This window comes from Fulmarus glacialis, unplaced genomic scaffold, assembly GCF_000690835.1.
Source record: "Fulmarus glacialis isolate BGI_N327 unplaced genomic scaffold, ASM69083v1 scaffold3445, whole genome shotgun sequence".
Classification (NCBI taxonomy): Eukaryota; Metazoa; Chordata; class Aves; order Procellariiformes; family Procellariidae; genus Fulmarus; species Fulmarus glacialis.
Window position 1 is genome coordinate 38,284 of NW_009214776.1, and position 15,035 is coordinate 53,318.

Below are 15,035 nucleotides of genomic sequence, written 5' to 3' on the forward strand. Positions count from 1 at the left end.
TCTTTATATGATCTGTCAATACCATTAAAATTTGCTGCATGAGGAGGTTAACCTCCAAGAACTACAGCGAGGTTATTTTGGGCAGGGAGTCGTCATTATAAGACCTGCCAGTCCAATAGAAACTTCTGCCAACATAACGAAACAGCTACTTAGGGCTAATGTCCTGGCCCCATTGCGGCATGGACCTTGTGTTTTCATCCCTCCACAAGGCTTCTTCAGTTCTTCAGCATTTTTGTTGTATTTCATATATATTCTTATGAATATATATATGTATTTTCAACAAAACAAAAATGAAAAGGAAAAAAAAAAATCTGTGCTGAAGCATCTTGACTGTTTAAATTATAACCACCATAGATAACCAGGCACATCCAACTTCTGCTTTGAGTGACTGTTTCTGATTGCCTCACAAACCAGTCTTTCGTATTCAACCAGTAACACACAAAACAAAAGGACTTGAGGATCTTGAAGGTAAAAGCTCTCTTCCTTGCCCTTAGGAAAAGCAATGCTTGCCAGCAAACATTACATTTCAGAAATACATATTTTAACAGTCAATATCTAGCAAAAAATACCCATAAAACAAAAATCCCAAACTGCGAGATACTAGAAATGTTATAGACTACACATAAAAAAAACCCCAAAACAATTACTGCAAACTCATCAGTTTCTTCTCCAGTTTTCAATCACCAAGCTGTGCAGTACACCATGAAAAGATCTTCCTGCATTTGCCTGGTGAACTGGCACACCAAGAGTGAAATATTTCCTCAGCACCAGCTTAGCCAGCCAAAAAATGAGTAACATTTCTCTTTTTCATTCAGTCCTACTGAGTTGTTTTCTGGTAGAGCCCTTGAAGCGAGTGAGACAGGAACAGGAAGTTTGCAGTGCCTATTCTAGAAGAAAGACATAGCATCTAGGTTTAGGCACCAGGGTTTACTCCCTCATCAGAGGGTGTAGGTCTATGGTGTGAGTCAGTGCTCTGAGGTTAGATGCTTTCATGTTGGGCAATAGAATACTTATCTGTAGTTAAGAAGTTATCAGTGAACAAATGGTGGGGATTTAACACCCACTCACCCCCTCCCCCTCAAAAAAAAAAAAAAACCACCACCAAAAAACCAAAAACCCAAACAACCCACAACCTAGCGTTTTTCTGAGTAGTTCACCTCAATTTCTTTTGCCTGGAAATCTCCATTGATTGAAAATAACACTGCCTCCTATAAAGATGAGCAGGCAGTATTCAGAACAAAAGGCACAAGGACAGAGCTATTGGGAAGTCACAGGTGTCCTTCCCAAGTTTGAGGAAGATCCTACTCCTTCCTGATCTGCACAGGTTTGAAATGGAAGGCTTTAAAACTAAAAATTTGGTGTTTCAAAGAAATTTAGGGGCATGGGGCCAGAGTAAAATCCATTAATTATGGATACTGGCGGCATTAAGGATATTCTAAATGTAAAAAAAAGAAACTATTAAAAAACTACCGAAATGTGGGATAGCTTTGGAAGGCACTTGAGTTCTGCTAGAAAAAAAAGATGAAGGAGCTAGGAAAGAAAATTTTCACCTTCATCCTTCTCCACAGAGAATCTCCTTTTTGGACTTGCAGATTTTCAATTTTGGGCAAAAGCAGCTTGCTGCCATAACACACACACACACACAAAAAAAATCTATGGCTTAGTAATAGCAAACTTGGCTTCACCATAAATAGATGCAGGTTGGCATGACAGGAACCTACTGCGGTTTTAAATCGCTGCAAAAGAGGATTAAAGAAGAGGATACTCAGAGCAGCAATAGGCAGGGAAGACTGGTGTTCGACTCCTTACCTGACTGAAAATGTGAACTACCTTGTTCTCATCGTTACTTTAAACCAAATAAGCTAATCGTTAGCCAACATAATTAATAGCCACACTTCTTCCTCACTTGTGGTAAACAGATTCCAATGCTTCAATAAAATCACATTGAGATACATTAGACTCAACTTTTGTAGCCAAGCATTTTTGCAGAGCTACTGGAGGGAGCAGAAGAACAAAACTGTGGCTACATAAATTGCAATTCTCTCTAAATGAAGTGAAAAATGAGTGGCACTTCCGTAACTGAGTTTGCACCCTCTACAAATATCTTGCTAATAAAGTGAAAGAAACTCTTTTTTTGTTTGTTTGTTTTAATAATACAAGTCCAAAAGTCATTCAAAAGCTAGACTTGAGTTACTAAGTTCATGAGTTCTTGCAAGATTAGAATGACAATGAATAGTTAGGAGAGTTTTGGTGCAGAAGGGATATAATTTTGAAGACCATAATTCAGAAGGGTGAAAAAGAGCTGAGGCAGAGTAGATTGGAGACTTTGACCTCTGCAGAAACCATTGGTGTTTTCATGCACATTCATTCACATACACACACATAAACACATACAGTAATTATTTTGAGGCCAATCTTCTCACACACGTTAAAGGAACCTAAACATAAGAATTGAGTAACATAAAAGCTTTTCAAGAAGAAAGCCTGGCCATTGGTGTGTTACATCTGATGGAAATAATATTACACAGTAGTCTTTCACTTCTGAGGCTGATCAGAAGGTGTATTATATTTATCACATCATGAAGATAATAACCTGACAAAGAACGTTAGCATAAAGCATTAACCCATTGGGGAGAAACTCCGGAAGAGGATTTATCTTTTTAAAAGGAAAAAGATCATACTAAAATACAAGCTTTGAGGAAAACAAGCAGTGCCAAGTAACTGGGGCCAAAACGGAGCCATTTGTAGTTATGATACTTGGACTTCAACAGAAAGAATTTCGAGCACATGAAAATACAACAATAGCTTAGGAAACCAACTGCAAAAAAAAAAATCAGCTGAGTATAACTTGGCTATCTCAAAGCATACTTGTGCGAATTAAACGGATCACATTCCAAAAGGCTCCCATACCTAATAAATAGTACTGGAAGACACTGAACGACAGAGGTCTGAGGACATGCAGTCTATCCTGTGCTTACAAAGAATTGTCTATTCTCAGCTAATGAAAAAACAAGTATGTAAAGCTCTCTATATAAAAAACCCCCACCAATTTCTCCTCTCCTTCTTTTGTACTGATGTGTAAGTTTTAGAAAGCAAAATTGTCAGGTGACATTGCTCTGTAATAATTTCAATTACAATAAATGATGTCACTCTTAATGCAGTTTACTATCTCATAAATAACCAACCTGAGGAGAAACAAAACAAAACAAAACCAAAAGGCAACCTACCATTTACCCAGCGACCAAATAGCAATATGAAAGATATCACATTTCTCTTTCTATACTTTAGAGATACAGGAGCACTCTGATATTCCAAATATTAGGGGATGCTATTTGCTTACAATACTTCTAAATCGTAACTATGAATGCACTTAACATCTCTTGGAAGAGCAACAAAATGCACATGCTAATTTGTCAGCTTCTCTTTTAAAGCTGACATTTGTCTGTCTCCTTATTGCATGAGATAAAAGGCAAGCTTTCCATCTGCAAGCTCCAGATCGCTCGCTCAATTGCTACACTCAAATCACAGCACGCAAGGGCTGCATTCCACCTGAGGACTATTTGTGGCGGCTGCCATGAACAGAGATGTCTGTGCTCACCAGGGGAGAAGGGGGCATTTCAGACTGTGAACCTGATTGCGCTGGAAGTGTTTGCTAATAGAGATGTCAATGAAGTAAAAGAGTCTCAGTACCTGAGTTAACTAGCTGTTGCTCCATGACCCCACAGCCCAGGACCTCCATCCATTCTCCTTGGAAGTTGATCTCCATCTCAAAGGAAGGGTGAGTAAACGGGAAGTAGCAGTCTACCCATCTGACTTGCAGTCCTGTAGCAGTGTTTAAAAAATAAATAAATATGAAGGGTGTATGCTTAAAAGGCCATCCCTCCAACCATCTGTAAAACTTGCCTTTCAACTAATGACACCAATTACAGCAATCCAGAGAAAATAAATAGCAAACAAACTAATTTACAACACTTGTGCAAGGCGATAAATCTTAAAACTTGTGGAAAAAAATGACCATGTCTTTTCTAATACAAAAAACACTTTGTGCAATTCAAGCACCCTTGAAAACCAAATCAATCATTTGTCAAACTCTAGCAACCACCTGGCATCAAGCAAAAATGAGCGAAGATCATGGGAAAGTCAGTAATTTTGTTATTCTTTGCACCAAGAAATGACTAACTGCTCCTCACAGGAAAAGCTAAGCCTTTGATTTTTACTTAGTATTTTATGGATCAGCTAGGCAAGTAATTTTTTTCATCAGAACCTATTTAAAATACAAAGCTACTCTTTCTGTATATGTTTAAATATGAAAGTTAAAAATTGATATTAATACACACAAATATAAATATAGATACACAGAGTTGTACATTATTAAGGTATGATATATACCAACACATAGAGGATACTCTGGACCCAGGAGACAAGAGTTTAACTTTGTGTGGATGTGAAGTGTAAGAGAGAGGCACCACTGGGTAACTCCCCCCTCCTCCCCAGCTCAGCACCTCTGAAGTACCACTGCGCAGAGCGAGGAAGACCCTGGCACTGAAGAGCAGCGAAGCCAGAAGAGGGCAAGGTCTACAGTGCTGCCAAAAGCAGAGGTGTTGTCAAGGCCCTCATTATATTTGATGAGTTTTAGTTCTTGTAATCATTTACACAAGCTTTCTTTCGCTAAAGAATTTTTTCTAGCCATTAGGTGTCAGGAAAAAAAGTCTCGGAAACATGAACCATAAAAACTCAAAGAGAATTGAACTGTGAATTCTGTGGGCTAACGCCTTAAATCCAAGCCCATTTCTGCCTTCAGTTAAGCCAAATGCTAATCAGTGTTAGGATCATTAACAACCAGGCAGGTACAGTTTTGAAAATAAAGGGCACAGAAAAGGTTGTTTGGGTGATGGTAACTGTTAACACCCCTGGTTTGATTTTTGGGCTTTTTTGCTTTTGTTTCATAAAAGGAACTTAAAACATGAAATTGCATGATTTTTATTGAGAGTTTTTCAAATTAAACATTTTATGTAGCCTCAAGGATTAGATTTTCTCTGATTACTTCTGAAACATTGAATGTGGCTACAGAAACTGAAACAATAAGTTATGACAGAAGCGTACATAAATAGCCAAAACGTAAAATACCTAATAGCTACGGGGAACTTTTCTTGATGCTATGAACTTTCAAAGGGAAAGGCAGGTTTCAAAACACACACATTGGTACTTCTAGATTTTCTTTTCTCTCTTAAAGATCAACCTCAGGAAGTTACATGAATGATAAAAAAAGCATTTTGATAATTTTACATACAGAACTCAGAAAACTGGAAGTATTAGCAATTATACCATTCATACCTGTACTGTGACTTACAGCAATCACTTTACTGCTTTTTTGTTTGCGTTACAATAAAAAAAAATACATAGATGAAAAAAGTCAGGTGTATACAACAGTATGGTGTGTAGAAAACATTTTTTAAATTTCCCGATCTTGGTACAAATGCATTTTTGGTCCTAGGGCTGTACAACTCTGCATTCACTGTAAAGCCATGCACATACAAAATATCTTCATTTAGCTAGCAAAATTTGCAACTGCAGCAAGAATGACATGGAATATTCAAGTATTTTCATGTTCATTAACAACATTCAGATAATGGTTTCTTTTTAATCATCTGATTACTTCAAAATGAAGCTCTGGGAAAAAATGACTTCTCTGCTTTTTGTTCTTAATTAAAATAAATTTTGAAAGGTTAAAAAAATTAATTTAAAGCTCTTTTTTAATTTTGAATTTTAATGCATATTGGTACTTGAGGCATTTGTTTTAAATGCAAATAAGCAAACAAACAAAAATCTGAATAAAACAAAACAAATTCACAATGAAGAAACAACTCTCACCTTCATTCTGTCTCCAAATTAATAGTTAATTCCATATACCACAATAATTTTATTCATACTGTAGCAGGACAATTGGGAATACCTCTGTAGTTTACATTCAAGTGTTCTTTCAGACTTTTAGCTCTGGAAGACTTTACTGAAAAGCAGAAGGTGCTCAGCCTTTGGCAAGATTAAGCCTTCTAACTGCATTTCTATAGGCTGTCACAAAATAAATGGGTACATTTATTATTTAGATACAAAATATTGTCTTCCCAAGGAATAAAGGGCATTGCTCACACTCAGCAAATTAAACTACTAAAGACTTAAAAGGATTACGAAGATTAGGCTTTCTGTAGTACTATACAATTTACCCGATTAGGCCCAATTTATTTCTTTACATACAGCCTAAGAAATGCTGGCAAAAATGATCTTGTCTAGAAATTTTAGGAGGCCAAGAAATGCTTATTTGTCTTAAAACACAGAGGCACTTAAAAGAGCACAATGCTGAATCTAACTATAGACTGATCACTAGATAAACTGAGTCATTTCCCTAGTCCAAAGAGGTGATTTGTATTAGCAGAGGACACCTGCTCATTTCACAGCCTCACAGTGTTCACGGGAGTCCTTCCAGGGGGTACACGTCCGTTAGTGACTCACGTGTAGCACCTCTGATGAGTAAGGAAAAAGTGAATAACTATTGTTATTTCTGAGTGCTGAATCCAGGTAAGGAATTGGTCACAGCCTGCACTCAAAAGTAATGGTGTTATCAGATATTAAGCTCAACAAGTCTGTCTGTGCTAGCCTAATAGAGTCTCATAATGAAAAAGGCTTGACCAAAGGCACTAAAAAAGAAAGAAAAGGAAAAAAAAAACCCCAACACATTAAAGCAGCCTATTGCTATGCTACAGCACAGAAGCAACAAAGACAGAGACCCAGATGGTCTTCACTGACCAAAAATTCTCGTTGTTTCTATAAGGATTATTTTTAGAGATGGAGTCTATGGGAGAAAAAGGAGAGGGGTGCAGGGCGGGTGCTGGGGAGCACAGAAGGTATCGAGCCGTGGCCACTTGAGGGGTGTGTTGATTTTTAAGTACTCTGCACTTCATTGCTTCAGCTAATTCATCTCACTTGCAGCAGACAGGAGCTGGCTGCCCATAAACCTATGTTAGCTCACGTTATTATTAGCCAGACCATTATGTCCTCAATAAATTTTTTTTTTTTTAAACTCCTTACACTCATAGATCTCCATGCACTCGAAGGAGGTATCAGTACAACAGAGCTAATAAGAAGAAAGAGCAGAACAACGTGTTTGATTTAAAAGACATCAAGTGGCTGTTCAGTCAGAACCAGCAGCGGCAGAACCATCAGTCAAAGCACGGCATTGCCCTCCCGCCTCCTCTTACTGGTGCCCAGGAATTGGGTAGATAAATATGGGACAGCAGTGAATTTTGGGCCATTTAACATAAAGCAACAAATCACAGAACCAGCACACAGTCATTCTTTTCTATTTGCTATAATAAGATTATTTCTGAATCTCTCAGGGTCCAGAAAGCTTTTGGCGAGCTACAGAAGGGTTAGAGAAAGGACTGGAGTTAGGAAAGACTGATCGACTTTATGAGGAAGCCTAAGACAGCTAACCTTGGAAAGCCTCCTTACAAGGTTACTAAAATGAGACAGAACAGACTTCCTACACTGAGAGATCTGCATGTGGAGATGGAGGTGTAGATTAAATTAGTGGATTTTAAGTGTGCACTGTATCTGGAGGTAATAGAAGAAAACTAAGAAAGGTTATCTCTAGGTGTAATACTTGAAATAGCTTCCTGACAGCAAAATCTCATGAAAGAAACTGAAAGCCCATCACTTGTAGAATGCAAAATCAGACATGGCATACCACTAGAAAATGTCATAAAAAGAACTATCTTACATTGTCAAGTATTTAAGACGATTGCATGCTCCAGATCTTTCCCCCTCTCTAATATCCATCATTCCTTTGCCAGTTGGCAAAGCCAGGAAGAAATAAAAAGACAAACCTTGGGAATAAATGTAGGTGCAGATTTTTATGAAGTCTTTGACCTTCCTCATGATAACCTAGTGATCTTTAAGCAACTTTTGTTGTATTGTTTACTGGCATGTACAGTCAATGCTGAAGTATCCAGATAGTGTGGGATGAGTCAGGTAAAGCAAAACTGTCTCATTAAATATTATGAAAACTAACCTAGAGCAACGCAACAGAAGAAAAAAAAAGACAGGTCAGTGATCTGACCTTTCTGCAGGGATCCTCAATCTATCATCAACCTAAGCTGGTAAATTCCTGGAGAAGCACTGCAGAAGCACAGCTATCCAAGTCCAGGACTTCAGGCCTAAGCTAGTTTATGCAAAACTAACTTGCACGGTAGACTTAATCTGCAATCCAAACAATCTGCCTATGAATAACAGCTGACTGTATGACAATGCAACATTTCAGTAGCTTACTGCAGCTATCATCATGCTGTCCTGCTAGAAAAGATGTGCAACTTCACTGCAATATTCTGCTGACAGCACAGTCTGTAAAGAATACAACTGATGTGAAGTATAAAAGGAATGACATTTTTGCTTTTAACAGAACATGGGGCCTTACGGAATATACACAAGAAGAAAAAATACAGAATTCTTCCAAGAGTAATAAATACAGTAAAATATGTTTAAATTTTAAGTTAAAATCTAAGGGAGTTGAGACACAAAAGTAATCAAAAATATTGTGTAAAGTGGAGAGTAAAATGAAAATTAAAAGATGGCAGCTGTCAAAAGACAAATTTCATTACGTGTGTCCCAGGTCACCTGCAGTGCACCCATCTCATATGTCTAGTGCCTAGCATGAAGTTTGCTTCTTTGAATATTACCTTCCAGTTTGTATTGACACCTTACAAGAAGATCAAGAAGGTGAAGGGGAGAGAACTTAACATTTCCATGAATGGAAAAAAAAAGAAAAAAAAAAGAAAAAAAAGAGATATATTTATATTTAAATCACTATCTATATCTTGTCTTTGTATTTCAGCAAAAATATTGGGGGGATAAACATAGAAAATCCTTACAGTAAAAGGCAGCACCTACTTTCAGTCTGCAGGTTTACAATCATTTAAAAAAATTTTTTTATGTCTTTCTAGCTGCTGTGTGGACTGTAGAAGAACTAGTAATAGCCAACATACTGAAGCTTAAAGTGCAGCATCTGTCAACAGTTAGAGAAGGATGTCACTGTTGTCTCAGATATCACTAATAACTCCTAGAAATTGCTCACTTTAAACATCATCCTCAGCATCTGAGGTTGATCAAAAAATATCATTCTTACTATTACTCACTTTGATCCTAATTTTGTATGTTTCAAAAGGCTGCTGTTAAGTAAAATACACCCACAAGAAAAACTGAACTCAGGAACTCAAAAAATTTTTGTCCAGGTAGGATAGAACAAAAACTGGTAAAAGTTTTGCTTGCTGTAAATTCAACTTGAGAATTTCAGGCAAATATTCAAGCAGCCATATATAGGACTTGCTACCGTTATCAATCCACTCTTGTAACTACTGCTCTAAATTCAGCGGTCATCTTAAAAGAGCTTTGAAAGTACCCAGCATACGCCGTGCATTCTAATACTATCCAGTATTTTCTCAACAGAAAGATGAATCAGTTCAGAAGAGAAGCCTCTTTGCCAGGAAACAGCATTAATGTAGCAATTTTAACTCAGGCCATTTATAAATTCAACTCCTGAAACCAAAAGCAGGTATTTCCAAGGGGAGGATATTTCATTCATATACACAGACATTCATTACCCTTCCTCATTCCACTCTAAGTACCAAACAACTATTATTTTTCAGTTTGGTGCGAACTTAGCAAACACCATCTCCCCTCAGCTGCAAGGTTTAATTTATTTGCACGAGGAAAACACTCACAGCACTTTGTGCGCGTATGCAGCAAAGCAGCACATGCTCGTAGGTACCCCTTCTCCTGTCAAGCTTCACGCTGCCAGTGCGAGATGTGATCATTGCCCCACACGCTCCCCAGCAGCGCCCAGCTCTGATGCAGCCCCAGGCACGATGCCGCAGCCACGCTCTGTCCCTCCAGGGCCACAGGGTGCCCATGAGTACGAAGCAGAGGGGGTCCCGCACAGCTTTGCGCTGGAGCTGGAGCCGTCTCTCCTCGCAGCACCCACACCGACAGGTACCCTGCATCCATTCTAACACATGGCTTCTGCCAGACGAGCGCCTGTAGTTGGGTCTGGCACACGTCCCTACCTGTATTCATGCCCACTATGTTACCCTGAAAAGCTGCATACAAAAACCTGATGATTCAACACAGTGTTGTGCGTGCCAGTATTTAGGAAAACCAAGAGAAGAGTGTGTGACCTCTTGGGCTGTGCTCAGTAATTTTATAAGGTGTTCTTTAACAAGCATTAAAGAACAATAACGTATAAAATACAGATTACATCTGAAAGGTCAATTAATAGCCAGTTACTCTGACATTAAAAGACACTGGGATGGAACTCTGACCAAATTTAAGACAAAAATGTAATAGTAAAGAACATGAATGAAGACCCCTAAAATTACTATAACTCTCATTAGAAACAACCCCACATGGCTCTTTCAGTATACCGGCTGTCGCCATCACTCCTAAGCCTCCTGTTTTTATTATGCAGCAAAATGTTTCTGAAAAGTCTGGATGCCTACGGCCATCAGCAGTCCAGGAAAAAAGGTGCAAGAACCTACCATCACCGAAGATGTGAGTCACGAGCTTTGTGAGCACTTGCTTCAGGTTGAACTCCACCAGCCTCACTGCCTCCATGGTGTGACACTCTTGCTTGTGTGCAGTGCGATGACCTTGCTCAAACAACTGTAAGCCTTCACCATTTTTAATGTTGGAAAACAACTAGAACAAAACCACAAAAACACCAGTGTTTTGCATCAATGATTTTCTAAACGAAAACAGAGAATGAAGTTATATTGATTTAAGTGGGAATCTTACCTGCTAAGTCTGCACCACAAAAAAACAAATGTAAAGACTGTAATTTTATACAAATTCTGTCCACTAAACACAGAGATAAACCATCACAAGAACATAAATATTCAAACAATAAGGTTTGTTTTATTTCTGTACCATATCTTCAAATAATTTATTAGCTACAGGAAAATATTAATTTATAAAGGAAACATCTCTTTTTTTCTGATCCTGTTACTTTGAAAGTTATGCAGAACAAAGTGCACTGTACAGTATATGTAAATTATATCCCAAAAACTACAATACACAATGGCATTTATCACAGGTTCAACTTTTTTAGTAATTGAATGATGTAAAAGAAAAACCAAAAAACCCAACACTTTTTAAAAGCTGTAATCAAATGAACTTTAAAAAAACCCAAAAAACCCACAAAACAAACAAACAAAAAAACCCCTGGCAATTTAATGAGACCTTAAGCTGCTTATATTTGATTCATCTTGGGTACAGTTTATTCATTTAAGGACTACCACTTCCCTGCATTTTCCCACACACAGCACCTTTCTGTATACAGGAATTTTGTCTACGGGGCATTTAAGGATTCATGGTCTTGGTCTGGGGTTTCCAGATAAATTACAAAGCACAAGGGCAGGCTGTATTTGGGATGTGACAGACTTGCTCTTCATGCAGAGGCCGCTCTCCACCACATCTGCTGCAAGTTGGAGATTTCTGTTTCCTGTTTCCTGTTCCCCCATACGTTTCTGGCCAGGCGATCCCAGACAGATACATACCAGCAAATCTGCATCCTCTCAGAGACACCAATAAAACACTCTCACTAAACCACGTCGTTGGAAGCTCTGTGTCTTGGGGAGACAAGCAGGCAGTTTTACACTCTAAAGAGAATTTTTGTTGGAAGTCCTTACAGCTGTACAAAACCCAACCCTGTTCAGTCTGGAGGGTCGGAAGAGTTAATGGTGAAAGTGTTTCTAGGGCCCTTTCCTACCCCTCCTGCTTCACCTCCCCATAGTCAATCAAGCACACACAGAAGGGAAAAAACACACATTGAGATTTTCTTTACATTAAGCCTCCCAGCATAACTAGCTCTTATTCAGGAGATGCCACGAAGAGTGTGTAACCTTAACAACTCACGGATGCCCACAGAAGTTGTTTTAATTGTAGTTTGATGCCTTCAGTGCACTAAATGCTCTAAAAAAAGTTCAAATGAACCTCAAATGAACCATTTGTAGCCTACAAATGTTGGGCACAATTAATTAAGACTAGCTTCTAGCACGTTTCATACAGACTCAATGTATGCAGAAGGAGTCTGAGTTTAGATAGCATGCAAACTAGCAGCAAAATGGATTGAGGGAATAAAAAAAATCCCATCAGTAGCACTTAACTTTGTATTGCTAGTCAGAAGGAGACTTGGCTGACAGATTGAGAAAACACCTCTCAAATTAATCTCCTTAGTGTGCCGCAGAAAAATACAAAATAAAAAAGGAAAAAGAGAAATACTGAATAAAACAATTATCCATTAGTCTAACAAAAATGCCTTTACTAATTAAAAGGCAGCAGCTTGACAAAACTAGGTATTACACTTTTAAATAACAGATTCTTTATTCAAGTGCTTACCTGAAAGATTAAACCCCCTTCTTCCTACTGGCATTATTTCTGCACTGGCTGGAAGAAGCAGATGATACCCACCCCATAACCAATTTACTGTCAGCAGGGCAGATCAGTCATCCAGCATGTGGTTTTGAAAGCCAGAGGCCATTCACAGAGGCCAGCATTAGCCTAGGGAGGTTAATCGTCTTAGGCTCACTGGGTGGTCAATGGACAGACACAGCCTCCCTCACACAGGAACCTGGAGTGGCTAAATTAGGTTCCTGCTCTGAACTACCCTCTACAGGTAGCTATTTTTTCTTTCTATTGACTGAAGACACTACCCTCAGTAAGCCAGAAACACCCTTCAGGCCACAGAGACTTCCCCCCTTTGGACTAGAATACACTGTATTTACACATTAGAAGATATATTTATTTTCCCCATCATCAGTATTTTAGGATATGAAACTCTTCTTCCTTTTCCCCTTCATTCCTCCTCTCACCCTCCAGCTTAAAACTGGTTCCTCAGACTGCTGCAAGGAACAGATAGTCTGGACGCTGCCTTTAAAATACAGCATTTGTATCAACAAGTACATAGAAGTAATTTTCCTTACCACTGTATTATTCCTGAAATGTTGATATTGCAATTACTGTCTGAAGCAAAATTCTATTTTAGTAGATTATATCAGGCAATAAAATACGTTCAAGGACCATCAGAGTAAATACATTTAGTCATACCCCAGCCCTCTAAACTGCTGGCCTTTTCATCCTGCCAAACCAGCCATATGCACCATCTCCTTCTCCGTGCCAGGACAAGAGTCCATGCGGCGGTACACTGAGCCAGGCTGGGAGGTAGATCTGGCTGAGAAGTAACCCAGGAGAAGGGAAGAAACTGAGGGACGTGAAAATGGTCAAATTCAGCTTGGTAATCAGTTATCAGCATACTGGTGGCACCAAGAGACACGCTGGCACATGAGACAGGGCTGGGCCACTTTTGGCACAGGTGTGACTCTACACCAGTTCGCACGCTGTGAAAGCACAGCCTTAGAGGAGTCCCCAGAAGACAGGTAGTGGGCGAGGAAACAGCCCCCCCTTACAGTCAGGCACCGAGAGGCACTTTGGTATTCTCCATAGAGGCTCCATCAGCTCCTGTCAACTGCAGCACAGCTGTGGACGGGGTTATACAGAGAAAAAAAGATTCCTTACAGTTGTATTAACATTTATTCCCTGCTTTCCATTCACTGACATTGCTATGTCAATATGAACAGCTTTAAACTGATACACCAATTTCACTATTACAATGATTGAACTGTGCTAAGTACATGTCTTAGATTAGAAACACTTCAACATTTCTATATACATAAAGCAGGAAAGTCAAAGCTTGAATAAAATGTAAGATTCCTTACAGTTGTATTAACAATTATTCCCTGCTTTCCATTCACTGACATTGCTATGTCAATATGAACAGCTTTAAACTGATACACCAATTTCACTATTACAATGATTGAACTGTGCTAAGTACATGTCTTAGATTAGAAACACTTCAACATTTCTATATACATAAAGCAGGAAAGTCAAAGCTTGAATAAAATGAAGAATCACCTACAGTCGCTCCTTTCTGAAGTCAATTCTTCTCAAGCACATATCTGAGCAAGTGGAGAAAAAAAAAACTCCAACAGTCTTGCTGTCCTGGTTTCAGCTGAGATAGAATTAATTTTCTTCCTAGTAGCTGGTATAGTGCTGTGTTTTGGATGTAGGATGAGAATAATGTTGATAACACACTGATGTTTTAGTTGTTGCTAAGCAGTGCTTACACTAGTCAAGGACTTTTCAGCTTCCCATTCTCTGCCAGGTGCACAAGAAGCTGGGAGGGAGCACAGCCAGGACAGCTGACCCAACTGGGCAACGGGGTATTCCGTACCGTATGATGTCATGCTCAGCATATAAGGCTGGGGGAAGAAGAAGGAAGGGGGGGACGTTCAGAGTGACAGCATTTGTCTTCCCAAGTAACCGTTACGCATGATGGAGCCCTGCTTTCCTGGAAATGGCTGAACACCTGCCTGCCAATGGGAAGTGGTGAATGAATTCCTTGTTTTGCTTTGCTTCCCCGCGCAGTTTTTGCTTTGCCTGTTAAACTGTCTTTATCTCAACCCACGAGTTCTCTCACTTTTACCCTTCCAATTCTCTCCCCCATCCCACTGGGGGGGAATGAGCGAGCGGCTGCGTGGTGCTTAGTTGGCGTTAAACCACGACAGTCCTTTTTGGCCAACGTGGGGCTCCGCGCAGTTTTTGCTTTGCCTGTTAAACTGTCTTTATCTCAACCCACGAGTTCTCTCACTTTTACCCTTCCAATTCTCTCCCCCATCCCACTGGGGGGGAATGAGCGAGCGGCTGCGTGGTGCTTAGTTGGCGTTAAACCACGACAGTCCTTTTTGGCCAACGTGGGGCTCGAAGGGTTCAAGATAACGACAGGTTTGATTGGAATGTGCTAGATGGAATTTAGAGCTGTTATTGCTGTTTAGCTATTAATTGGCAGGCTCCTGTACTTGCCATGAGGCTTGCTTGCCTTACTGTATATTAGAGTCTAGTGCTTGTTAGTAGCTGCTTTTTGCTTTCGCTGCTTG

At 39.3% G+C, this 15,035-nt stretch overlaps 1 protein-coding gene across 1 annotated transcript in view; it reads right to left on the minus strand.

The window, feature by feature from the left end:
* Nucleotides 1-676: 676 nt before the first annotated feature.
* FARS2 (phenylalanyl-tRNA synthetase 2, mitochondrial) overlaps nt 677-15,035 on the minus strand; it is a 22,852-nt gene continuing 8,493 nt past the window's right edge. The window contains exons 2-4 of the mRNA XM_009578684.1: nt 10,584-10,743; nt 3,691-3,822; nt 677-771 (exon numbers count right to left, since the gene is read on the minus strand). Of these exons, the coding sequence (XP_009576979.1) occupies nt 677-771; nt 3,691-3,822; nt 10,584-10,743 (387 nt within the window). The remainder of the gene's footprint in view (nt 772-3,690; nt 3,823-10,583; nt 10,744-15,035) is intronic.